Source organism: Perissodus microlepis, chromosome 2, assembly GCF_051167445.1.
Source record: "Perissodus microlepis isolate ML-2025 ecotype Zambia chromosome 2, ASM5116744v1, whole genome shotgun sequence".
Classification (NCBI taxonomy): domain Eukaryota; kingdom Metazoa; phylum Chordata; class Actinopteri; order Cichliformes; family Cichlidae; genus Perissodus; species Perissodus microlepis.
In genome coordinates, this window is record NC_140462.1 from 12272555 (window position 1) to 12300267 (window position 27713).

General features: G+C 40.3%; 3 protein-coding genes across 3 annotated transcripts in view; all 3 read right to left on the bottom strand.

Annotated features, from left to right (window-relative positions):
* LOC146392412 (protein diaphanous homolog 1-like) overlaps nucleotides 1-1919 on the bottom strand; it is a 50045-nt gene extending 48126 nt beyond the window's left edge. Inside the window, exon 1 of the mRNA XM_084947281.1 lies at nucleotides 1135-1919. Coding sequence (XP_084803407.1) covers nucleotides 1135-1233 — 99 coding nt within the window. The 5' untranslated portion in view covers nucleotides 1234-1919. The remainder of the gene's footprint in view (nucleotides 1-1134) is intronic.
* Nucleotides 1920-5369: 3450 nt separating this feature from the next.
* smim32 (small integral membrane protein 32) lies at nucleotides 5370-7522 on the bottom strand. Its single transcript, XM_084947308.1, has 2 exons — nucleotides 6816-7522; nucleotides 5370-6473 (listed from the first exon to the last, which is right to left on the bottom strand). The coding sequence occupies exon 2, from the start codon at nucleotides 6437-6439 to the stop codon at nucleotides 6098-6100; it is 342 nt and encodes a 113-aa protein (XP_084803434.1). The 5' UTR covers nucleotides 6440-6473; nucleotides 6816-7522; the 3' UTR covers nucleotides 5370-6097.
* Nucleotides 7523-19795: 12273 nt separating this feature from the next.
* The window catches only part of trpc7b (transient receptor potential cation channel, subfamily C, member 7b), a 56058-nt gene continuing 48140 nt past the window's right edge, over nucleotides 19796-27713 (bottom strand). Inside the window, exons 8-12 of the mRNA XM_084947321.1 lie at nucleotides 26476-26671; nucleotides 24761-24979; nucleotides 22477-22557; nucleotides 21464-21539; nucleotides 19796-19984 (exon numbers count right to left, since the gene is read on the bottom strand). Of these exons, the coding sequence (XP_084803447.1) occupies nucleotides 19845-19984; nucleotides 21464-21539; nucleotides 22477-22557; nucleotides 24761-24979; nucleotides 26476-26671 (712 nt within the window). The 3' untranslated portion in view covers nucleotides 19796-19844. The remainder of the gene's footprint in view (nucleotides 19985-21463; nucleotides 21540-22476; nucleotides 22558-24760; nucleotides 24980-26475; nucleotides 26672-27713) is intronic.

Consider the following 27713-nt stretch of genomic DNA (forward strand, 5'->3'; position numbering starts at 1 on the left):
GTGTTAATGGCCACACCAGTTTCCTTAATTTGATTTGTCTTTCAAAAAGAAACATATTGTTTCCAAAGCTGCATAGGCACAAAACCAAACATTTGCTCTATATTATATTCAGCTTGTCACTACACCACTTATTTGAGCATGCAACTTTGCAAGGAAATGTAAAATACCCTAATATGCTGGTGTTTGTCACAAAAACAGGGCCTCAAAGTTCAAATGCTTGCTGTTTGTACCTCTGGGCACATATCCAACTGGTTCTACACACACACACACACACACACACACATTAAAGAAAAGACATGGGGGGAAAAAAAAAAACCACCTGCTCTATGAAACATTTTCCTTTCACCTGGCTCTAAAGCACCGAATATTTAATTAAGTGGGCTCTAACATGGACTGAAAAGTCTTTGAAACTAACCGTTTACTTGGTCTGTGCATTCTCTATGGTTACCGTTTTTCACCTTATCAGGTTTCACCTGTTGCTAGACATGACCAAGTGTTCTATTACAAAACAGTTTGCTGATGACAGACATCACTACTGGTAACTCTGGCAGGCACGCACCACGCTGAATCATACATGCTGACAAAGCCAAGTAGAAACCACCTAAAGTAATTTAGATTAAGTCACCTTGGGAAGATTTTAGCCCCACCTTATCACAGAAAGTTATTTCATTCGCTTATACAGTTCTATTTAAATACTTTTGCTTTACATAGCAACTCCATATATAAAACCCACTCTGCAGAAGAAAACACTAATTATTAACTGCACATGTGCAAATGAAAGGTTTGGTGCTTGAGCTGCCGGGAGCTCGTCGGGATTGCAAAATATAAGGTTTATGGGAGAGTTTATGTCTTCGGAGTTAAAGTGCCAGTTACTTCCTCATATGCTGACTTTCTAGTACTTTGACCTCAGTCGTGAATCCTATTGAGCACCATTTCAAGCTGCACTGACAGCTGGTGAGAAGCCGGCTCCAAGGGGCGAAAGTAATTACAGGTACGGTGGCAGCTCGCCGCTTTGTAGCTTTACTTAAAACTTTAGAAGAAGACAATCGGTGGTTTAGTGCAGCAGTTTGTTGCCCACCCCCACTGATGGTTACATGATAAAGGTGCAGGAAGTTGAACCAGTGGGATACTCACAAATTTCTTTTTTCCATCTCCATCATCGTAGCTCTTCTTTGATTTCTTGTCCTTCTTGGGACCAGCAGCTGAGGCAGAACTCCCCGTCTGGTGATCCATATTTCTACCTTTTAATCCGTTTCCTTGAATTGGATGTCAAAATAAACAAGTGGAACAGTAATCCCTTTTTTTAGATTTTAAACGTCAATGGAAAATGTCAACTCCTTATTCCCAGGGGCCTAGGCTAGTACCCAGGCTAACTAGCTACAATTAGCGCAGTGCTGCTAATAATTTGGTAGAAAGCCAACAGACAAAACGAGCCCCTGTTTAAGCCGCCTCTCGGTATCACTGGAGGAGGGAAATTCAAAGCACAGCCCAACACAACTCCTCGAGACGAAAAGTACGAAAACAACCTGTTGCCTTAATAAAATACAAAGTGAGGACGCCACTCTATTATTTCCCACATGCAACACAAGTCCAAGTTTTTAGAAACGTGGATTTTAGGTCCTGAATGTATACGGTACTATCTGAGCTAACCTTAGCTTCAGCTAGGCTAGCTTGTAACAGTTAGGTAAAGGAAAACACAAAACAAAAAAACTCTTTCCGCTATCCACGAGTTGTTTCGACGACCACAGCGCGAGCGGTAAGTTGGTGTTATCAATGACCTAGGTCGACGGTGTGTCCCCAATTTGTTTCCATGGCTGTTAGAAGTTAGTAACTTTTTAACCCCTGGTTGACAGAGGGGAAGCAAGTACGTCTTTAGCAATAAAGGCGTCTTCCTGTTCTTCTGACAGTCCGCTCTGCAGTAGTTAGAGGGGGGGAGGAGCCTGTGTTCTGCCGCTTCACCTGAGAGGATTTATCTGACAGCTCTAACTCCACTGCATGCAGCTGATCGGCTAGACAGTTTCCAGGCATGCCGTGCAAGTTGAGACTAATAACCGGTGAAATATTTACATGACAAAGACGGGAGAAACAGACACAGCTGTGTTTGTGTCATAAATGGAACCTTACTTTTTTCTAATTACTTTAATTAGCTTTTTTATGTGTACTGTAGAATGCAAGAAAGTTCAGGCTTTTCTATACAGCGTTGTAAGTCTGTAGCCAACCGTCAGTTCTTAATGTTTTGCTAGGAAAATGGAAAATATGTGCAGAAATCTATTAAAATATGTGCAAATGTAGATGGAAGTACAGTATATAAGGCAACACGATCATGTCTACAATTCTAACAAGCTTGACAATCAATGCTTAGTATGACCACCTTTATATTTCAACACAGCTTTAACTTTTATACAGTTATTTTCTTTATGTAATTTCTTTAAAATTAAATTTAGTCTCTGTCCAGGCTTGTTAAAGGATGCTATCCAAAGCTTGTGTTTGGATATTGGCTGCCTTTTGTTCAATTGTCTGTCAAGATGATCCCACACTGCTTCAACAATGTTGAAGTAATGATCAAGCAATCACGCAATCAAGCATTTAAAATTACAAATGTTTTGACAAAATTTTCAATACCACTGGCAGAAATGCATCCCCCAACCGTGACAGCCTTCATTGTCTTTTACACTTGGATGTGGACACTCACTCTTCTACTTCTACATTTGACATTCCTCAGCCTTTTATGTGTGTTTTCCTTACTTAAAAATGACACCTTTCCACTGAGATCATTTTGATGACTTCTTCTTTTGCAACTTCTTTCTCCACTTGTTCAATTACCTCAATTTTTTTAAGCACACACTGCACACCATTCTTAGACACGGCAAGTTTTTGACTAATAGCTCTTGGTAAAATCACCTTGTTGCTAAAAACAAACTTATAGATTCTTGCAGTAGGCTGCAAGTAACAAAGTGCCTAACAATACAATTTAAAAATGAGTTATTTTCTCTGTTCTCTGTTATGTGTAGACAACACAGTTTCACCCCTTGGATTAGCTGCCTTTTACCCTTGAATGTTTCATAGGTCAGCTTTAAGTGGCTTAAAAATTGTCTGGTGATGATGTGGACTAAAAATTAATAAAAAAATAAAATAAAATACAAAAAGTCGAAAGGAAATCTTTGAAAGAAATTAAAAATGTCTGGTGAATTATTGCTTATGATCACTTTAAAAAACATTACAAGAAAGCCTCAATTATTGGAAACAAACTATAAAGACATTATACATATATTTTCTTATGCTTATCTGTTGCCGTGTCACAGGGGGGAGAAACCTAAGCAGAGAAGCCAAGACCCTATTCTCCATTTCATCTGGGGAAGGTATCCAAGAGGCGGGCTACTCCGATGCCTGAACCACATCAACTGGCTCCTTTCGATGTGGTGGAGTAGTTAATACTCTGAGGCCCCCTTGTATGAGCACTAACACTAGGCCCCCATGCTACCCAAGCCTACCTCAGAATATGAACATTATATATATTACATTTGGAATTATATATATTAGTGTTTGTGTGTATGTGCGTGTGTGACACAATGTAGCTCAATGCATTTATAATGAAGACAACCTGCTGAAGTTCAAACTGAGCATCAGAATTTGGAAGAAAGGTAATTTAAGGAAGTTTGAATGTGCCATGATTGCCAGAGAATGGTCAGAGTGGTAGTTATCTGGGTGAAAATGCCTTGTTGATGCTAGAGGTCAGAGGATGGTCATGCTGCTTTAAGCTGATAGGAAGGCAACGGTAATTCAAATAATCACTTGTTACAAACAAAGTATTCAAAAGAACATTTCTGAATGCACAGCACACTGGACCTTTAAACACCTGCACAGAAGACCACACTGTGTACCACACTGAAGCTTTAGGCAACTGAGGCTATAGAAGATGGTCGAGTCCCAGTTTGGTGTACAGGAAATTAAACCATCGTGCCTTGTACCAACGGCTCAGTCAGTTCTAAAAGCAAAAGGGGGATGTAAACCAGCACTAACAAGGTGTTCTGAATGAAGTGTCCTGTAAGTGTAAGTAGCGTTACAGTCGAGCACTAAATCGGTTCAAGAGAGGTATGAAAGAACTTTTTTTTCTCCAGTAAAATCTACTGAATTTCATGTAGCCTGAAAACTAAGTGTTCTTTTATGGGGTTATATTTATATCATAATTCTAAGTCTTTGAAAATCTAGGTGTAGGACTGACCTAAAAACTGTTACTTACTCTTTTATTGATGCACACTCTTTGTTAATCGCAGGCAGTTTCCCACAGGCTGGATCTAAAACAGAATTTGGTTAATGACGTCGTTTTTGGTCCTCTGCTTGTTGCTTTTTTTTTTTTTTTTTTTTTTTGCTTCGTAACCACATTGTGCACACAACTAACCAGACTAGGAGCTCCACCTAGCGGTAAAAAAAAAAAAATCAACTTCAGGCGCTGTAGTGTGTGGCTAGTCAGACAAAGTTAATTGACTAGTAGAAAGCAATTGTGGTGTTTCCTGCTCTGTACTGTTTTTTATTTTTGATTTCTTTTCATACACAAATGCAATTGGCACAGGGCAATGATTAGAAATGGATACACAATGCATGTGCAGTGAATCACTGCATAAGGAAGGAATATAACCAATTTTCTGAGTGTGCTAAATAATTGCCCTATTCTTTTTTTTTTTCCCCACCGAATCTTCCAAATAAGCACAACGCTGAGCAAATGTGGCCTTCTGTCTCCCACTTACATGGTGTGATTTCAGGGCTGCACCACAGACAAAAATAGTCACCACGTTTAGCTCTCCAGTGCAGTTTCGCATCTCAAACGAAGCATTCAGTAAACACTGACTGAATATCCTAAAGATAAACATTTAAGTTTCCCTGGCTTAGGTTATTTTGAGATATAAAGCCCAACACTTGAAATTCAGCACTCGGACTTGCACAAACCTGCGCGCACATTACGGCGCACAAGTCCCACGCTCACACGCGCGCGTGCACAGGATTACAGAGATAGGCTCGTTTTAGCTGTCCTGGTATGTGAGAGATGTTTTCCAACAACAGGATTGGTGAGGATTTGCGCATTACCAGTGGCACTGAAGCAGACAACAGTTTGGTTTATCGCAAAGGACTCGCCGTACTTTTCAGCCTCGAGTCTTCATTCTTCAGAATATTAGGGCTATAAATTGCGAGAGAAAGGTTAATTAAAAGTGAAGGTGCACGATAAGAATAGCAGCCCTGTGGCACTCGTAAAAGCCCCTCTACGGACGCTTTGGATGATAAACAGTTGGCCCTTCACATCGGCCGCTGCAGCATCGTTTTCAGCTTTGCTATTCATTTACAGGCGTACAGACGAAAATATTGCCACTTCAGAATGCATTTGAATATCTTTATGTGACGATATAGGTCAACGATCTGGCATTTGATAATTTTACAATGGACAAAAGGTTGGAAATCGTCTGGTGACTGTTTCGTTTCACAAGACAAGACAGTTAAGTTACAGTCTTACAAAGTATTTCACATACAGACTACTGTATAGATCATTTCTATGTTGGCAAAGTGAAACATATTTTAATTAGACAAATCAAATCAAGAGAGAGAGATGGGGAGAGATGGGGAGAGAAAGAGAGAGGTTCACTTCCACATAGTCAGTGCCAAAATGTGAAGCCAATAAAATGAGGTAACACAAGCTTGGGAGCATAGCTGTAAAGGAATAGTATTGATTACGCTTTGTGTACAAGAAGGTTTCAGCAATTATTTATCAGTAAATACAAGGTTGTGGGTCTCTAATTAGAACAGGAATGATTGGCCACTTATCCTTCCACCAGCCGTAGACCTGCACTCCTCTTTGCCATCTTTTTGATTTGGTATCATGAGTCTTATAACTAAAGACGTGGTATCATATAACATAAACAAGTATTTGACTGAACAGATTCCAGGTTACTGAGGCCTTAGGTTGTCCAAGACAGCTAACAAAGGCAACAACTTAATTTGTCCAATACTGTATGTGCAGCAGCAGCAGTTCAGGGGTCGTCCTTAACCCCCCTGACACGAGTCTCTCTAAATACCAGTAATCCAAGAAATTGGACCTTTGGGATCTGGCCTACTTGTAGGAGGTCCGAGCCTCTCTCAGTGATCTGTCATATGGCATGGAGGCGAAGAAAGAGTTCCGGAGCTGACAGTTGATGAAGAACACAATAAGCAGCACCAACAGGAAAAGCAGCAGGCACATGACTATGTAGGTGATCAGGTCCGGTTTGTGGAGCTCGCCCTCCCGGAGTCCTCCTCCCCCTCTTCCCGTGGTGGGTCTCAGAAGTGCAGCCACGCTTACAGAGCCACCGTGGGAGGCATTCAGGGAGGAGGGGGCGTGTGTGGTGGATTGTGCCACGAGCACCAGGTCGAAGTCTGGGGTGTCGGTGGAGTTGAGGAGGATCTGTCTCAGCATGGCGCCTTGCGAGCTCACCGACAGCGTTGGTCTTCTGGTGAATGAAAACATGTGGATAAGGTTATGGAGTCTACTGACCCTTTCTTTATTCAGCCTGCCCAGTGTTCTATTTATGATACAACAAAGCGATACAAAGAATCAGCAGATGTCACTTTGCGGCCAATTTGAAAATAGTGTTTTAGGATAAGAATATCAACGTGCGCTTCTGTTAGTCTGACAAGGTCACGGATACAAAACGCAGGACACAGGATCAGGACACGGTGATGCCATCACGAAAGCACTACAAAGTAGCCCGGAGTGTCACTGTAGATTTCTCGAAATACTGCTTGACATTGTGATTTCGCTCTTTGCGGAATCCCAAAGCGACGTTACTTACTTTGGTGTGAGCTGCGAAGAGTTCCGCAGGTGAACTGAAGAAGACAAAATCTCGGCTCCGCATTCCTCAGCGTCCCCAGCTCTGTCTGCTCCAGCGCCACCGAGGACGCGCCGTGAAAAAGCGGTGGGTCGATAGTTTCAGATATACCCCCACAGACCATATGTCGCCGGGTATGATTATAGCGCAGGGTCTTCTGTCACATCGAATCGAACTGTTTAAATCCGTATGAGCGCGGATCAGACATCTACAGCAAAGACACACGCGAGTTTCCACTTGTTGGCTTTTAAATCCAAATCGACTCGCTACGCATGTGGTTGCGCACAGACTGGCTACTGTAGCAGTATCCAAGTGACTCTGGGTTCTGTCAGAGGTGCTGAACTTCAACGACGATCGCTGGTGCGCACACGTGTGCTTGTGCGTCGCTGCGCGCAGTCGGCTAGAACTACTTAGCCTGTGCTTGTACAGCGCGCAGAGGAATCAGCGATGCCCGCTGTCGAACTATTTGGCTCTCCTTTTATCCAGTAAAGGATCGATATTTGCTGAATTCACACTACAAACTGTCTGCTCTTACGGGTGTTCCGATCCAGTGCCACTAAAATGAGATGAAAGGAGATATTAATGGGAGACAAAATGCAACAGCACACAGCTTCCCATCTCCTCCCTCGGTTGCAAGTGTGTGTGTTTGTGGAAGTGTGTATGTACGTGCGAGCGCGTGCGTGCGTGTGAGAGAGAGATTAGGAGAGGGCAGGGACAAAGCTAGAGACACGTCACCGGACAAGGACGTGTGTTGTAAAAAAATCTATCTATCTGTCTGTCTATCTATCTGTCTGTCTATCTATCGTCAGTGTCCCTCCGTATAATTTTAGTCGGTGGTGAGACAAATCTGACTCAGTGCCATTTCTGGCCCGGCGTGGGGAATGTCTCACACTGGTGATGAGAGAACAGGGAAAAGGTGTGAGGTTGGAGAGTGCCTGTAAGAACTAACGGGGTTATTTAATCGTAGGATGGGTCCACCTTTTCTACAATTGTCTTACAGTCTTAGCGCCTGAGTTACCCATAATGGTAAACATTAAATGCATTTAAATAACACTGCTGGTCTATTGCAGTTTTAAAAAAAAGAAGAAGATCTATTTATTCAAATGTGATTTATTTGTTTTTAAACCTGTGTGTGTCTATGAAATATGTTTGACATTAGTACTCGACACTAAAAGATGTTCTAAAGATGGTGATCGGAGGACAGATTGCTCTTACGTGATGTTTCTGAAATGGGTGTGCATACAAAGCGAAAGTCCCCTAAAAGCTGTGCCGACCTGTTTCATATTCATCTGCACCTGTTCCGTCACAACAGAATGGCTGGCAGGCATCGAGAGCAAGGACAGAGGGGCACACACACATGCACATACACACTGTATGCAAACAGCAAATTAGAAAATGACTTTGATGCCGCATTGACACAAACTTGCATGCACACCCACACTCATACATTTGAGGCAAACTACAAATAAAAGACAAACACCCAGAGGTGTCCTGGTGCCCCACATCAACTTTGTATTCATGGATAAAGCGGATTACAGTGAACCACAGTTTGATGGAATGTTAGTGTCATATGGGAAATCTAAATACAGCCTAAAGTCTTGTTTACATAGTGGAGGGACAGCAGTAATTATGTCAGAAGACTCCTGTTTATTTTTCATATTTTAAATATATATGGCAGTCTGCATCCATGCTGTATTTTCTCTCCATGAGCCACCTCATCTCCATCACAGATTCAAACACAAATGCACATGTGAATCTGCAAGCACAAAGAAAAGTTGACCCATTTTGCGTGAGTCTCTTCAAGTGGGCATCAGGTTGACAAGTGACCTACTAACACCACTTAATCAGGTGGTGTGGTTTAATTGAAAGGAGGATAAGAAAGGGGAGAAAAAGGTTGTGACATCCTCTAATATATATGTTGAATTATGTCTCACTCTGTGGCTAATATAATAATTATCAGTCTCCGAGTCACAAAGAGTTTTCATTAGGAATGTTGAATTGTAAGTCTCCACCAACTTCATTAACTGTTTTTGCATATGAAACTTTTTCTTTGTGTTTGTTCATGTGCCCCTTTAAGCCATATATGTACACGCAAACACTAAATAACACACCACTGCCCCTATGCATCATATTTTTACATCCCACACTTTGAGTTATCTTTGCCTCCCTAATTCCCCCGTGTCTCTTTTCCATTTCTCTGTTGTGTGGTCCAACTTCTTTCCTCTCTACGCCCTCTTTCTCCATCTTTTTCTATTTCTTAATCCTTTTAATCCACAAAAAAGAGAGGAAAGACAACTCATCCATGAAGCACTGTGAACTCAGAATGGAGATAAACAAGAAAACTAAAAGTTTGGGGATTTTTCTGACTTTAATAATGTTGTTTTACAAGAAGAAGAAGAAAAAAAGAGAGAAAAGCACTTAAAAAGAAGCTTAATGTTCCTATTGATGGGGACCTAACCAAAAGCAAATGGCAAGCCAATCAAGTCAACAGGGATTATGTATGTGTAGCCTACACAGTCCAGCCACACCACTCTCTCTTTCTCATTAACACACAGAGATAAAACATGCAATGATACACACTCCTCTGCGCTGTCAGCTAACTGGAGAATTGGGTCTGCTCACGGGCTGTTATTATTTCCTGGATTTTCAGCGGGAAAGATGAACTTCTATAAAGTCCTTCCTCAAAGCTTTTACATCAGTAAGTCTCACTCACCATTAATTATTGCCATGTCAAGCAATTGTGAAGAAAAGGGCACCAACAAATGAGGTGGTAATCTGTACTCCTGGCGATGCTTTACTCAACTGTTACTGCTAATTCCTTTGAGGCTAAACAGCTAAATAGACTCCGCTGAGTTTTGTTTATTTTTTGCTTCACGAAAGAGTAATATTGTTTTCTTGCTTTCACAGCAGGAGCTTCAATTTGCAGTGCAGTCATTTGCTGCAATGGCAGGAGTCCATAGCCACACAAACATACTGTCTGCAGATGCCATCCATCTCTGCTACACTAACACATAAAAACAATGTTAGCAAAGCCCCCAAATCATCAATGATCAATATTTCCGAACAATAAAACCCCATCCGTTTGTGAGTTAAGACAGGCACAGGCAGATCCCCATGACACCTGACAGCGGCGATGTTCCCAGACACACTCTCTAGACTACAAGACAGAAATGACAGAGCGAGACGGATTACAAGAACACTGAAACACACGTGTAGGAGACATCTGGCATGTGTAAACCACAAGGAGGAAAATACACACGCAGCTACACACTTACATAAACACAGACAGAGAAAGGAAAACACAGCACAGACGAAATGATCACTGATGGGTGCACGTATAGTTAGGGGTCTTTATTCTCTTATGTCAATGCACTTCCATTATCAGTGGGACTGATTGCCAACAAGAACCTAAAACAAGCTAAAAACATGATAGACAGACATCTCCCCACTTTTATTTGCTCTAATTGTACTCATTTTCTTCCAACTATCTTCTCTTTATCCTCTGAGGGAAAAATCATCAGGCAAAATAGGATTTCTCCTTGCCAGCGGATAAAATGCCCCCCCTTTGGCAGAAATCAGATGCTGTACAATTAGTCACTTGATTATCTCACCAGCACACCAAATGCTGCTTCTCATTTCAGGGAGAATTTATAAGAGATGGTTTTAACTTGTCTTACAGTAAAAGGGCAAAAATACTCAACATGAGGAGAGGCTCTCACATCGCAACATTTTAAACTACATATACATTAAAAACCAGCACATTAGCATTCAGTCCTCTTTGTGAGGTCAAAATATAGTTCAATCCTGAAGAGCATTCGCCTGAAGGAAATAAAATAAAAGTCCACGGTGAAATTACAATAACATTTATATGTGGACTCAGATTCTAGTCCAGGGCAAGTGGGCTGCACTAAGAAAGCAGGCTCAGCCTTTACGGGTCATTTCAAAGTGTAATCTTAGGAAATGTAAGAACGCAAAGATGCTGACTCGGAGATAGCCTCGCTGTTTCATTCTTTTTCATCTGCATTTGAAATGTGAGTAATTCTCAGGAAGTTGTGTTTAGGATCAGTGAAAAATCCTTTTAGGACAGAAGAGCGGGAGCACCTGAGGTAAGCTATTCCCTGGTCTGATATCTGTGCAACAGAACAGAGTTTCACCTTCCTCACACTTGAAACACAAATAATCTGGACGGAGGAGAGGGATGAAGGTGTGGAGAAGAGTGCCACAGGGAGCAGGAAAAGAAACAAACAGATCAAGTGGAAAATAACAGAACCAGTGCTCCTTACTGGACATAATCTTTGATCCCACCATGAGAGTGTTTGTGTAGCTGAGTATTACTCCTGCTGTATTGCTCTGTTTACAGTCACATTCTGGGAATACGGCCTCTGTATGGAGAAAAAACACATTCCTGTAACCACAAAGTTTAAAAGTAGGGAAGTTTTAAGTTTAGCTTCTGGATGAGGAGAGGAAAGGGGGTGAAACCCCTGAAGGTAATTACGTCTTCATCTTTGGGTTCACAACCCAAGGTTTAGAAAAACTACAGATGGACGATAGAAGAGTCATGTGAAACGTGACGGGAATGAGGCAAACAGTAAGTGGACAGCTACAAACAGAAAGTGACAGAGAATGAAAGAGATGCTGAAACAGACGAAACAAACAGCAGATTGAAAAATGCAAACAAGTAAAAACACGAGGGTGGGTGAGTAAGTACAGAAAACAAGAACAAAAAAAAATGGATCCAAACAAAAAAATGACAAAAGGAGAGAGAAGGAGAGGAAAAGTGAGTCAGAAGATGAATGATAGAGCAAAAGCTATGACCAGCCCATAAAAGGGAAACTATGCTGTAGGTACATAAATAAACTGAGGGGAAATGTTGCTGCAGCAGCTCTGGGATTTTTATAAACATAACTTCCTCTCTACGACTCTTTTCTTACTCACAAATGAGTCTTGCAGAAGACTCATTTCTCTTACGGAAAATGAGTCTTATAGAAAAGTGAATGGGAGAATGTTTGCAATGCAGAAAATGTAGCACCGGGTCCACTAGACTCCTTAGTGGTCATTCCATAGGTGTTGTTCACTGTCACGATTTCAAAGTGGATAAATGATAAGAGCCGACTACTACTAAGTTGTTGATGCTGATGATGTTGATAATGAAATACCGAGTCATGCATGAAAAGTACTGTTCAGTGCTGTATATGACTGCTGTCAGATTTTCAGCATTTATACAGGTCAGGTGGACTGTCGAGTGATATTTTTGCATCCTTTTGCTGACTCTGATAGTTGAATGTTTACCCTGTAAGTTAACAAACGATCTGATCGCTGGAAAATCTTGTAGATTTTGAAACTACACAATATTGTTGAGCATTTGTTATAAGGTGGTGGTAGCAGGTGGCGGTGACTAGTGTTTGGGAATTAAGCTAATCTCTCAGGATCAATACTTTTTTCAGGACAGAAACCATGGCTCTTCTCAAACATGTAGCTTTTTATTTTTAATAATAAACCTAGAAAACGGACTGAGTTCTAGCTTTAATGCTACAAAAACTTTGAAAATGGTGCAATTAAATGGTATTTAGTGCTTTAGTTGAACTAAGAGGCAGAATAATTAAAATCCCAGTAAAGTATCTGTCTGTAGGCACTTAAAGAGAAATTCTGTCAGATGGTCAGGGCAGGAACGGTAAATTAGTTTAATTGTCCTTCAGATTATTTTAAATAGCAGGCCAATAAAGCCCTCGCAACCCATTTCTATCCCGAGCCTCAAATGCGGTCGACAGAAAGAGCTCTTTCTGGGGGAAAGATCTTCTTATTGCAGAGATGCACACCTGACACATTTATCTTGTGTGAGAGCATTTCATGCTCCTCACTTTGCAATTATGAGTGCACTCATGGCTGCAGACACTCTCATTCTTCAGTGCAGCAGCTCACGCGCCTTAAGGCCCAGTTGAGCCACCTGGAGAGCTCCTCGGAGTTGTCATACGAGTCCCCTCATCCATCTTGAACCAGTGCAACATTGCTTTAGAGAATTGGTAAAGACTTGGCGAATCTTTCCTTTTGAAACCCCCACACACCACGCCCACCCCCACTGCGTCAGACCTCTCAACTTATCTAGAAATTGCATATTTGGATTTCACCAATGATGAGAATTCGTAATAAGGTCCCCCCCAAAACTGCAGATTTTTACAGACTCTCATGTCAGCAAACAGGAGAAAAAGCACAGAACATTCTTATGCTGTCTTTTATCTGAGAAGTGAGTATGATTCTAAGGCTGTGGTTACATGCTGTACAGCTGACCTTTGGTTTGTTTAAAAGGTTTTTCTTGATGAGCTTCTCTCCAGAGGGCTTTCCCCTAATGAAGACTGTGATGGGAAAGTGAGAAGGCCTATGGGTGTGAATGGTGCCTTGGACAGGAGCTGTCTTTGTGCGTTATCGTGCAAAAATGATGAGCAACACATGCTTGTCTTTGAAAGCAAGAGTGACTTTTGAGTTCAACAACACTCGGTGTCCCATTAATATATTTGTGCAAGCTTTTGTTTGTGTACAAGCAAGCTAGCATTTACTGTTTAAACATGAGTCTTTGTAATAGACAGTCTGGTGTGTATGCATGTGAGAGTATTCACACTTCAGTGTGTGTAATGTGTGCAGATTTCTGGCAAAGATGGCGTTAGTGCCCGCCTACGTATGTATTCAAGCTTCTAATATTATATCATATGAGGAAGAGTAAGCTTCTACATAAGCTTGTGTTTATACAAGCATTTTTTGTGTGTGTGTGCATGCTGCTAAGTCTGTCTTCTAAAACGGCTTCTAGGCAGTAGGATGGGGAACATGGGAGAGAGTGTAATATTTCCTCCAAAATCCCTGGAATCTCTGTCTTTCGGAGGCAGGAGGTCACATTGTTCACTGCTTTGCCGGGAGAGAGAGAAGGACTGATGAAGGAGGTGAGAAGGATGGAGGGTGAGGGAGAAAAGGAGTTAAGAGAGAAACAGACAACAAACACTTCCTGGCCCTGGGCTTCTGGGACAAATTACACCACAGAGGGGATGTCAGTTATACTGCGTTGCTCTAAGACACACATGTGCGCACACACACACACACACACACACACACACACACACACACACACACACACACACACACGCACGCACGCACACACACACACACACACACACACACACACACACACAAATGTCCTCATTGTCATTAACGCAAGCTGATAGGCCAGTGATAGCTTACAGATCATACACAAACAAGCATCAACATACGCACTTCCATAAAATGTTACCTCCAGGTTTAAACACAAACATGGATACACACAAACACACACCTAGCCTGACAGGGTGTGTTATTGAGTAATACCCTTAAGGCCCAAAACATATCAAAAGTCTCAGGGAGAGCACTGAAGGAAATCAGATAATAGAATTTCCCGTGAATGTCCAAAAGCACATATCCCTCTGAACTGACTTTGTTGCTATGGAGATAGTCCAGTAAGGGTCTGGGCTGCTGTTTGTGTTTTTGTGTGCTTTACAGCATTTCTGTGCAGGATTAAATGAAGTCTTTTTTTTTTTTTTAAAGAATTTTGGCTTTATTGGTCTGCATAAGACCAGATAAAACAAAGTGAGGAGTTATCAGAGGTTATAATTCAAGGTAATGGATTCTCCTATGTAACTACTTCTTTTCTACATGTTTAAAATTGTTACTAGAAAGATTTTGCCCAAATGATTAAATCCTATTACACGAGGTGGGATTTTTAGTAGTGGGTATTGTCAGGGTCAGAAACTTTCTTTTGGACTGTTGCATAGCCAGTGTGAGCACATAACAGACTTCCTTCACTGCCTACACCATCATGACTCCCAAAGACGAGGAAAAATCCAAGGTATCAATGCCAGTAGTCAAGACAGCAAAGGACCCAGTGTGCAGGCAATCAGATTGTGGAAAAACTTGGTGTGGTAAAAGTAAAAACGATACAAGCCATCTAAATGCAGAGAGCCAGCTGGAGAAAATTAAAACGGGGAATGCTTAACAACAAAAGTTAGTAATGACAGCCTGACATAAGACTGAAGGAAAAACACATGTACACAAAAACTCACTCAGACACTAATGAGGATGGGAAAAACAAAAGGAGGGAAGTACAAACACAGAAGGTCTCTTAAGGAGCTAATCTTCAGAATAAAGCAGACACACAGAGGGAACACAGGAGTCCCATAAAATGAGCAAAACCTTCAAAAACACAAAGGAAGCAAAAAAAACCAAACAAAAAAAATCCCCCAAAACAAAGGAAGTCTAGGACAAATCTTTACAAGGATCATGACAGGCAGAAAAAGGCAAAATGAATGGAAGACTTTTTAATCAAAATATTTCTTCTCCTGAAATGACATCTTCTGTATAACCCTGTCGTGTCTCAATAGTCACAAAAATAAATTTCAGTGGAAACAAGGACACCGAAATCTGCTGTTTGTCATCTAAAAGAAAGACCATTTAAGGCAGGTTTTAGTGAAAACTAAAGGTGTTTGTTGGTGTTTTTATTATCGAAGTAGAGGCAGTAAAAGTTTTTTTTTAAAAAAAGTGACAGCCTGAAACAGTGCAGAGAAAGTGGTGACTGAATATCATGGAAAGACAGGAGCCTAATAAACATCTGCACGTATGTAGGAACCGAGTGTTTGCTGTGCCGTTTTAGAGGGCAGCTTTCAGGCGGCGCTGGCGAGGTCAGCACACAGGTGCAGGAACACAAGCACACACACACTCCAGCTTAGAGCAAAGCCAATTTCCCAGTCACAGTGGGGCTCCTTGGCTTTTAAACCCTCTTCAAAGTCAGTCTAAAATGGTCTATATCAAGGCAGCATTAGCTTCATGTAACGCTTTTACAGTAGTAAGACTTTGCTGTGGTTTTAAGAAACTGTTCCTGAGGCGCAGCTCATTATCACAAAAGAAACATTACAGCAACTTGGGTGTTTACAGAGGTTTGAGGGCAGTAGGACCATGAGGGTGGAAATCTGGCTAAGATGTCCTCAATCTGGCACTATAGCTAAGCTCTAATACCTGACTGAGGGACTTTGAGTTATGTTATTAGTGTTTCCATGACATCACATTATCATTAACTAGAATTGTGGGCAAAGACTATTAAATACATATTAGATGAGTTTGCATGCTAAGCTGCATAAAATACAAAATATTGTGGAAACAGAAGGGTGGCACACTGTTAGTGCTCATCACTGTCACCCCTTCCTACCACTGTCCAGGTGCCAGTAGTTGTCTGTCTCTCCATGTTATCCCTGTGAAAGAGTGGCAACCTGTCCATCACTTGTCCCCGCCTTTCACCCAGTGTCAGCTGGGAAGGCTCCAGCCTCAGTGTGACCCTGGTTGGATAAGTGGTCAACAAAATGGATGATGGATGGATGTAAAGCAGACTATCATGTTGAGGTGCTCATATATATGTGTACAACACAACACAAAGTATATGGACATATTTCATTATACATATAATGTTTTATTAAAAATATTATGTGTATTATACATTTGTCACACTGTGTGAAAGTGTACATTCTGTCTGGGGAACTCCCGGCTGTTCAAATGTGTTGTGAACAGTGTTGTTGGAGCACAAAACAACGCAGCAGCTACATGTTTATTTTCTTGCTCCAGCACCTCTCATCCACTAGTGGATGCTGAATAATTAAATTCCAGAAGCAGAAACATACAAGGTAAATAAATAAAAAAAAACAACAACAGTCAATATAGAGCTTACTCTGTTTAATTTAAGGATCAAAAATATGACAATATACCATACAAGATTTTGATTTAATTATTAATTCTTGTGTAGAAGTTAAAAATACAGTATTTGAGGAAATGTTCTCTTTCTGGTGGTGGGTCTTTTCATCATTTGCATGGTTCTACAAAAAGGAAACTAATTAACAGCTTTAACACCTAATACAAATAAATAAAGAAATAAGGTTGAGTCCATTTAATTGAAATGAAAATCTGTCTGAAAAGCCTTTATGTATCTGAAACAAATGAAAAAATCATATCCGTAAAAACAGCATGTTAATTATGTTTAAAGCCTTCTGATTAAATACTTACTATCTATTTGAATTAGAAATATACTTGGCCGTATTTGCCTACTAGCGAGTTTAAGCCCTATCTATAAGAATGAAGCCCTATCTGTGAGAATGAAATTATACAGTAGTGTATGTATATATACACACACACACTACTGTACATTTTAATTATACATATATATGCAGGTTTTAGGTTTTACTGTCAAAGATGACTTGATGGTTTTGGGATCTACCTGGGCTCTGCCTGGGAAGTACCCACTTTCAAAGCTGTTTGTTCAAGCATTTGTTTAACTCGGACCACTATTAGGAAGTCTAAAGTGATGCAACAGCAAGTCGGTAATTTATCTTCAGCTCTTGCTGTGGTCTTTTATTTTCCTGCAATCCTGTTTCAGCCTCTTTTCTGTCTACGTGGCTTTTGTTCTGTGGTGGATGCAAAATAGAAATTTAAGAGGACCTGCTAACAAAAGATTTTTCAAATTTTCTTTGACAATTTAAAAACATGCTGTATTCCCTCTCTCGTATAGAGACTAGAGACATTTTCTAGGCTAATATTTACCAGTGTTTACTTTCTTTTTCTTAATGCCAGTTGCTGCGTTCATGTGTTGAACTAGTGAATAAACACTGCTGAACCAATTATAGTTCTTAAGCAGGAAAAACACTTACTCTGTAGCAGGAGATTAGAAAATATCCTTAAAAAAGCCCTCTAACTCCTGCAATGTCTACTTGCAGGAGAAATAGTGCATACTACCTAGGACAATTACTAGAACCATGAAAAAAATTCAGGAGTCCAAAAGCACCTAATGACACTGTTGCTGATGGCTGCAATAGGCCCATCTTGACTCTTCCATCTGAGGGCAAATAACTACTGTAACCAGCCACACAATAAAAGAATGGTAATATAGTTCTGCTTTAGCTTAAATATATTAAAATTTTATCTGATTAATTTCAAGAAGGATTGGTGAAAGTGAACGGTATATTGTAATTTTCTGAATTCATAGAAAAAGCCTTGGAGGAACCAGTCTAACCCACTGATTATGACATGGCGTCTCTAAACTTAAACGTGGAAAAATATACAGATTGGTGTGACTGCCAGCACTGGATGCTGATGTTTTGAATGAAGTATAATTTTCAATCATTCAAGAAAGAACCTTGAATTTAATGATTAATTAATAAAAAGAATCAAGGACAGGAGCTTCTTAACTAGAGCTACTGGTGTGTCTTTCAGCTTTGGGATGCCTAGTATGTTCATATTTTCTTTAAATCAAAATCTGGGCCTCAGTCACAAAAGGGAACAATGATGTATTTGATCCCACAGGTCATCATAGATTTTAGCACCCCATTTATATAATATACTACAATAATGTCCAGATTTAATAACTTCTCAAACTGTTTTATACTTTTTTATTTTGTTTGTTTAAACTATTGTTCAGCTATAACCAATGTCTAACACAACACTTTAGTTTATGCTGTTGTATGTCAAATATGTCTCCAAAATAAAATAAAGACCATAAAATAACTGCACAGCTTCTGCAGCTGAATTCCAGTTTTACTGCCAGATCACTGCATACATAAATATATCTCTGCATCTCGGAGATTTTCTCTCCTCACAAATGTCTGGCTGCCCTGGAGCAGAGTCAGTTTTGCTACCTTCACCGGCTTAACCTCAGTGCTGACCTTCTGGATTTAGAGCCGTAAACATATTCCTCGCGGACCTGTCACTTTTTTGTTACCATTTTAGAAAACATGAGACACTTAGTGCTCCAAACACACAGTGGAGAGGGGAATATCTAAAGCAGTTATCTCAGCCATACTTCAGCACGCTGGTTTAAAGTTGTTGAAACAAGAATGGCCCTCTCGATTTTAAAGAATGGAAGAGAGGTATTGTGAAAGCCTCAGATTAGTTTCTGTTTATCCTAACTGTCATTTTCTTTTCTGGCAGCATGAATGAGGTAAAGAAGAAACTGTCTGAGTGGATTTTTTTTCTTAAATTACAGTCATTTTGTTCTAGCATGGATCTTCTGGGTCTGCTGGACCTAACACTGTCTGTGCTATGAGGACAGAATTCTAAATGACATTAAGATAATAAGATAATGTTTAATATTTCAGTGGTTTATTTAATGACTTTTAAATAGGTGCATTTTTCCTGAATCCATAGAGTCCTGATCATAGGTTGTGCACTATGAATGGATATGCATTAATTAGACAGCCTGCTGTATAAAGGTGTGTGCAGTATTCTCACAGGCATCTATGCTTGTCCCAACAAAGTGAGGACTCAGAAGCAATGCCAGCCTTTCCGGTGTAAATAACGGTGGCAGTTTTTTTAAAAAGATATTTTTCTCACTTGTTCCTCTCCCCCTCCAGCCCTCTCTCTGTGTCATCCCGTTTCTGGGTTTCCCTCTCCGAGTTGGTGATACATTGATATATCTTGGCAGTGGGTGTGGGGGCTTTTACTGCCTCAGTCTTATGCCCCATGGTGCCTCGTCATATCTCATGGAAGTTGTGTTTTCCTCCTCATTCGTCTCCCTCTGCCTCCCACCCAGCCTGCGAGGCTCTTTCTTCCTCTCCTTTCTCGCGCCTCGTGAAAGACTTTGCCTTTAATTAAAATTGAACTGTCAGCATAAAACCCCTCTGACTCGCTTTACTTCACCTCTGACCCTCTTGTGTTCACAATCTGCTTTTCACATTCCTCCCTAATTGTGTCCTTGCATAACTAAATCAGCTGTTTCACTCTGCCCAGTTTCTTTATGTCATGTTTTTCTTCCACTGTCCTCCATTCATCCTGTCTATCTCATAAACATCCTGCTTCCCCTGTCTCTTTTCTCTCCCTCTTGTACTATCAAGGCCTTAAAAATACCTGTGCTGACCCAGCTTTCTGCTCCCCACCCCCCCACCCCCAACCTCTTCCTGATTTCACCCTTTCTCACATTCTCCCCATCCCTTCTTGCAAGTCCTGTCAGTGTCTCATGGTGTTCTTGCCAAACTTGTCGCCAAGTTGCTGGATGAGCAGAGCCAGCTCGCCTGCGGCCTGGGACTTCTCCTCCAGGAGTTCATAGCGGAGGCTGGAAATGTCTTGCTTGATCTCCTTCAGCTCGCCTACAACACAGTCACGCACGGACACAGGTACAAAAGAAGAGCTGAGGTATGGCACAGGAATTAGGGCACATTAGTACGAATGATCAAAGACATGCATGCAGGTAGGCAGTAACCTACAGGATCACACAAAAACTGTTGATCCATGTGAGCAATGACATCATTTTACACTGAAGTGCACGCAGTACAGTCTCAAATGCAGTAACGCATAACTCTTGTCCCTCCCAGTCCATTTAGAAAATTTATAAACCTTTTCAAAGCTCCAGTTTCATCTAAAAAGTTATTAGGCTCGTTTTTCTTTCTTCAGTAAACACACAACACTCCACGGTGACAAAGCCATTTTTCAATTTAATAAAACTAAGAGGTGAATATTAAATTTTGAATTTTTTTTGGGCTTCAAATGTTGCTGCAACTAAAACGAAGACAGTTGCGCCTAATTCACCTGAAATAATTAGTACATAAGGTCTCACAGTTAATGGTGTGTCAAAGTGAAAGCCAACCCACTATGTTCACAGAACTGTCTGCACAATCATCACAAAAGCCTGTCTAAAGTAACAATTAGGGGAGGATCCAAGAAATTTTCTGCAGCATTCAAAGTGTTCATTGTTCTCTAATGGAGAAAAGTTTAAAACATATGAACAGTCTCTTTAGATCTGCCCACTTAGCCAAACAGAGTAATCAGAGATGAAAGGGCCCCGATGCAACACGTAACCAGAAATCAGGTGATCACTATTAATGAGTTCCAGAGCTCCTTTGTAAAGATGGGATAACTTTACAAGACAAATTCAATGCAGCAGCCACCAATTAGGCTTTTGTTGTAGATTGGCCAGACAGAAGCCATTCCTCACTAAAAGGCACATAGCAGCCCGTGGGGAGTTTGCCAAAAGGCACCTTGATGTATTTCTGACCATGCAAAGCAAACTCCTCTGGTCTACCGACAGGATGATTAAACTACTGGCTGAAATTCCCAGTGGAGTGTGTATAGGAAACCAGGCACTGAGTGTTCCCTCATTAATACCATCCCTACAGCCAAACATGATGGGGGAGCATCATGCTGTGGGGATGCTTTACTTCAACAAAGACTTAGGAGTACAGAGATACCTGAAAGTGGCTCCCCCATCCAACTTTGTTGGAAATTTTCCAAAATAATGGTATGCCAACCTTGTGCAAACCTCTCCACACTCTGAATACTTATGTTAAAAGCATATTTTAGCCTTTTATTTTTTAATTTACACACACACACACACACACACACACACACACACATACACACACACACACACGCACAAGCATTTTTACTCTGTCTTTTTAAAGTGTTACAACTCCATGTATATTTTTTAAATGAACTGAATCTATTAAGACATTTTTATACATACCAATATGCAGAAAAGTTGAAAGCGTCTGAAAACTTTCCGAACACAGTGTTCCTTAAGCACATAATGACACAATGAAAGTGGGCTTTAATGAAGAGGGAATTTTTACCTTCATTAACTTCATCACTCTCTCTGTCCACTTGAGCCTTAAGCACATAACGCTTAATCAGGCGCTTCATGATCTTCTATGAGAAAGAGAAGAAAAAGAAGATTAGACAAAGAGGACGTGTCAAGGGGATGTGACGACGGATGCTATATTTACCCAGTAAACTTCTCTGATTGCATATTTCAAAACTCATCCACGCTTGTGTGTAAACATAAGCACAAAGCTGTGAGGACAGTGAGTGAGTACTGTGCCTTTGAGATAGTAAGTGAGACACTGAGAGTAAATCTGTGGCCAACAGGGATCTGTTGCAACTGTTTCCAAGCTTCAAGCTGTCAATTTCTGCATGTAGGGACTGTGAACATGGGTCAGTACTGGTCACCCCACATGTAGCATACATGCACACCACACCACCTGACATCTCACTTTTGTGTGTGGGTGTGTGTAGTGTAGTCTAGTAAAAAACACACAAAATAGGAGGCTTAAGACAAAAGTGGAGTCAGCCTATCAAGGAAGCTAGATTTCCCTCAGGGGAGAAGTGAAGAACAGACTAAGGTGCAAAGCATCTTTCTCCTTCTCAGTGTTATACTGAGTGCCTACCTTTGATCTCTTTCAAACAGCTCATTAGAGGAATCTTCAGCCTTACCCTGTTGCTCTCTCTTCTCTTTTTACCTCTTCCTTTCAGCCAGTGCCCTTCCATTGAAACTTGAGAGATTTCTTCCTCTCCACCATCTCTACCTTATCTGTGTGTCTTCCTCACACCTTCTTTCTTCTTTCTTTTGTGTCAGAATTTCCTCATTGCTTCCCTCTCCTTTCTCCTTTACTGTCAACACCCTGCAGCGAACCTCGCTCTCGCTATAGTTCTACACCCATCTAATACTATTCTCTTACATAATCCTTATGCTGTCTCTTTGTCTCCCATTTGATTCCTTTCTTGCCTCCATAAAATTTTTAAGTCTTGTCTCCTTATTACTCCACACATCCTGTGCTCTCTGTATCCAGTTTGGTCTCCATCTTACCTGGTATCTGGTGGGGTGTTTTCTAGCTTTTCTCTGGGTGAACTCTTCTCCAGGCCGTGGATAAGACTTGAAGCGTTCATCCTACAAGAGCAAGAAACAGATAGAAGAAGTCGAGTGTTAATGTCATATTTCAGGTTCTATGGATCATGCCAGACGGAAGCATTTGAAAAGGGTGTTAACGGAGGCATCATAGTGGCAAGACGGCAATAAAAGAAAGGCTAGGGCTTAGCGTTTATTAATATCTGCCGTTGAGATGTTTTAAAAGAGAAGGCAAAGAGAGTTGACTGCATACCCTTGCCAGAAAGAATCTTTACTAACTCACTCCTAAGTGCCTTTCATGTCTACGACCTTGCTTTGTAGCATGTGTGTCACTTCAACACTGCAGTGTAAAAAAATAAAGGGTATAAACTGAAGTGCAAACACATGCAACAAGCTGGTCTACAGTAAAAGCAGGAAACATCAAAAAGACCAAATGCTCCAAAGGAGACTAAGTTTAGCAATAAACAGATGAATAATAATCCTAGAACCTATCCTATCCTAGAACTTCCGACAAGGCTTTAAGTTATGAAGCATCCGAGTGGATTCCAATAATCTTTTTTCTCCAAGAACAGATGAAATGTTTAACTGTAAAAAGACAACCCAAATTGTCTGAATAAAAATAAGACCATGCAAATAACTACTGTAACTTAATAAAAACGGGTTCCCTTTAAAATGAAACCAGAAGAACCTCTTAGCTAATGTTCGTTATGAGAGAGCATTTATCTTTTATATATGAAAAGCTTGATTCTTCAGTTGTCAGTTTGAGCTCTCAGTAACTTTATGGGGTTTTTTTTGCAGGGAAGTTCATCTTGTGAACTGGAGGAACAGCACATATAGCATTTTTGTGCGCTACTGTGAGGCAAATAAATATCTTTTTAATCTATTTTTTATCATTTCTTTATTGTACCATACACCCAGACATCTACTATTGTTTCAGACTCAGTGAGTGTGAGAAACACATATCTTATGCAGAGGTTTTCCAAAGGCCAACTGACTGAGCTGAAATCTCTTTGGTGTGTTTTCTGTGATCTAGTCCCTATGCAGTAACCTGCTTTGTGGGTTTTTGCTGCCTCCAGCTACCTCATATTGAAATTAATTATCCCTACTGCTGTGAAAGGCAGTTAACCAAAGAGCACAAGAACGAACATAAACACCACCACAAAACAAACACTTACCGAATGAACACAAGTACACACAATTTATGAGCATATGCTTTTTGAATCTAAAGTGATTAGCTTCACGTTTCTTAAACAGCACCACAACATATGCCATACACTACGAAGATACAGACACAGAAAGAGCAGGCTGCCTTTTCCTAATCTCAGCTGACATTTTACACAGTACTGTGGACTGGTGCAAGCTCGTGTATCGATCGCTTGCTGTACTTCCTTGGCTCGGCTGTGAAACTGTCAGAAAACTTTAGGCTCTCACAGAAGCACCAGGGTGTAACCCATCTTGTCCTGCCTGAGCATTTGAGCAGACGCGGGTAAAGCTAATGGCCTGCCTAATAGCCTAGCTGAGGTGCTGAGGTGAGCCATTTGAGCTTAGGGATCAGGCAGCAGAGATGCCTGCAGAAAACACCAGCACCAAGACTGATTGCGCATTAAATGGTCTGTAATATTTTTGTCACACGAGGCATTTTTGTCATTGCAGTGATTTTTATTTAGAAGCACAAATCGTAAGAGGAACAAAGTGTGAAACGGAACTAGATGTAATTTCTAGACTTGCAGTGGGAATATCCTACATTTCCTCTGGGTCTCCTGGTTTGCCTGTGTGCATTCTCCAATTACAGTTGCTAAAGATTCAGTATTTGACGATCATTATACAAATAACTGACCCACATGGGCAACTCCACTGAGGGTTGTGGTGGGTGTAATCAGCGTTTATTGTGTTTATTGATTTTTAGCAGTTTAACTACTTCCATGTAGGAAAATAACAATTACGCTTTAGCCAGAAAGGATCCTGTCAGCAGAAAAATGGACAAAGAAAGCACTGCATTTGTAGCAGTAAATATTAAATTTAGTGCTAGAAACCAAACCAAACCAAAACTTGACTACAGTTGTTAAAAAAGCTGAAACAAGGTGCTTAGAAAATGTATCACTAACAATCAGTTTAAAAGAAATAGTCTATTATTAAATGGCTTTGGCAGCTAGGTTTGGAAAATCATTAATTAACCATGAATCACAATGTCATAAGCAGTTCGCCAAACATGTGTAAAATAATCAAATATAGTAAAAACACTGACCTTGGCCTGGGAGTTGAGCATGCCCATCTCCACCTCATTATGGTGATGGCCGTTGGCCTTGCAGAGGTGAATCAGACAGGACTTGATCCTTAGGACCAAGTAGTAGAAGGACTTAGGGCTGGGAACGAGGTTAAAGGGGGCGGGTAAGGTGCGGCCCTCATCAAAGTAGGAGAGCCAAAGCTTAGCTCGAGCAAACTTCCACTCCACATCGGCATCCTCCTGCCGAGGCAGACAGAAAGAAGCAAAGGGTGTATCTGGTGATAGATGAAGACTACATGAAGAATCAATAAATGAACTTGCTGTACTGTAGCTTTTTAAAATACAATCAATACGGACAATGAAGTCCACACACTGAAAGCTATTAAAACACAGCTTATCACGCTAAACTTGTTGTTTACTGAACAGGTACATCTTGAAAATGTTATCAAGGTTTTTTGTAATTTAATTCAAAAATAAAAATTTTCAGTATAAAATAAAATATTTCAAGTATTTTTGCTTTAATTTTGATTAAATAATTAGAATATTACCTAAGATCAATCACAAATGACTCATGATAGAGAAAACACCCGTTTCTGTTAGGTATGTTCATTTATACACTATTTACTATGATTACTATTATGTATGCTATGAAGCCAATAAAAAATTATGGTGAACAACCCCCCCCCCAAACCTTTAAATATCAAAATTTAATTTTTTTTGTAATGTGTTCAAATGAAACATTTTCGATGGGAATATATACCAAGCACATTTTTGTTACTGATTATTTGAATAAATAAAACTTTGATTTCATATATTCCAGTTACATTTCACTCAAAATTATTGCTTAATGTTTACTGAAGGTGAAGAATGATTTTTTCAGCTTAAATATCTCAGGTAAGAAAGACGGCAATAAAAGAAAGGCTATGGCTTAGCGTTTATTAATATCTGCCGTTGAGATGTTTTAAAAGAGAAGGCAAAGAGAGTTGACTGCATACCCTTGCCAGAAAGAATCTTTATTAACTCACTCCTAAGTGCCTTTCATGTCTACGACCTTGCTTTGTAGCATGTGTGTCACTTCAACACTGCAGTGTAAAAAAATAAAGGGTATAAACTGAAGTGCAAACACATGCAACAAGCTGGTCTACAGTAAAAGCAGGAAACATCAAAAAGACCAAATGCTCCAAAGGAGACTAAGTTTAGCAATAAACAGATGAATAATAATCCTAGAACCTATCCTAGAACTTCCGACAAGGCTTTAAGTTATGAAGCATCCGAGTGGATTCCAATAATCTTTTTTCTCCAAGAACAGATGAAATGTTTAACTGTAAAAAGACAACCCAAATTGTCTGACTAATGATTATTTGAATAAATAAAACTTTGATTTCATATATTCCAGTTGCATTTCACTCAAAATTATTGCTTAATGTTTATTGAAGGTGAAGAATGATTTTTTCAGCTTAAATATCTCAGGTAAGAAAGTAAGTGTTCATTTTTAGAACAAGCGTGACAAAAATCAGAAATGTAAAAATTATTTTAAAACCTTTTGGGTTTTTCTGGGATACTCATTTTATTATGCGTTTGATGTTTTTGCTTGTTGCCACTGTATTGATCTCTTTGTTTTTTTAAGTAATGTAATTCTCCTGCAGGCACAATCAGACACTCATACAAATGAACCTTATTGACTTGTTTACAATATTACACCCTTTTTCTATTGATCAACTATCCTGTGTTTGTACCTCTATCTCCTGGTAAGAGCTGTTGATCATGGCAATGAGCATGTTGAGAAGAACTACCACCATAGTGACATTATAGACTCCGTACAGCACGTAGCCGATGTTCTCTATGAACTTATGGTCATACTTCAGCACCACCGAAATCACTTCAGAGAGCCCGAAGATTGACCAGAAAAGAGTCTTGAAACTCTCCTCTACCCTGCAGGAACAGAGAGAGATGTTGTAGCAGTCAGGAAATCAGCACATGCCAGTGACTACACACACAAAAGCCCAACGCGTTACTAGCTAATTGCTGTTTCAGTCACAAACATGCAAACACAGGAAATGCATTTTAATGTTGTGGGATTTATGAGGGGGCACTGATGAAATACCTGGTGAGTCATGTCCAATTTGAACACATTGCTACCCCATTTGGATCTCTCTCACACACACAAACACACACAAACACAATTACCTATAAATACAACCATATAGCACTGTATGTACCACACAAAGCAACACATCGAAAAAGCAGGGTTAAGGTTCAGCTCCACAGTTTGAAAGATTGGTTTATAAATCTCTGTTCATTAAATTCTCAGCCTAGTCCTTCATCGACCTTTATTCAAAAAAGAAACGTCGCTGCACTTAACAGAAAAAAAAAATGATTTAAGATGAATGTGCATGTGATCCTTTCTGGGGTGTCAAGGTTATATCTAGAAAGAAAACATTTAAACTCAAATGCATTCAACATTTTTAGGAATAATGGAAGTGAAATAAGTTTTTTCACGTTAAATGTCATACTGAATTATACTTCTCACTCTTGTGGTTGATGTGTATGTATAATTCTTAACTCCACTTGACTCTACCTCTGACATTTAAGTATGATAACTGAAGCATGGCTAATGTTTCATTTAAAGCGTATAGTGCTTTGCTGTTTCTACTGAGATCCACACTCAAACTCTCAGTTCTGCCTGGAAGATCATTCTCTCACACTGACCCAATATGTGTTTAAGGGCCAGAGGGCTGAGAAAGGAAAACAAGGTGTAAAAAGCTGTGAGATCTCTGAACATTGACATTCATGAACATGTCTGCTGTTAAATATTCCACGAGTGGTATGCATGGGCTTGAGATGGCAGAGGGGGGCTCAGTGGGGAGGAGGGAGACGCCTGGTTGGATTGCTGGAGGGGTTGGTGGTGGGAGGAGGCTGTGGAATAGAAGATCTGTAGGTTCCTGGTTGAGAGCTATGGGTGCCATCCAAATGA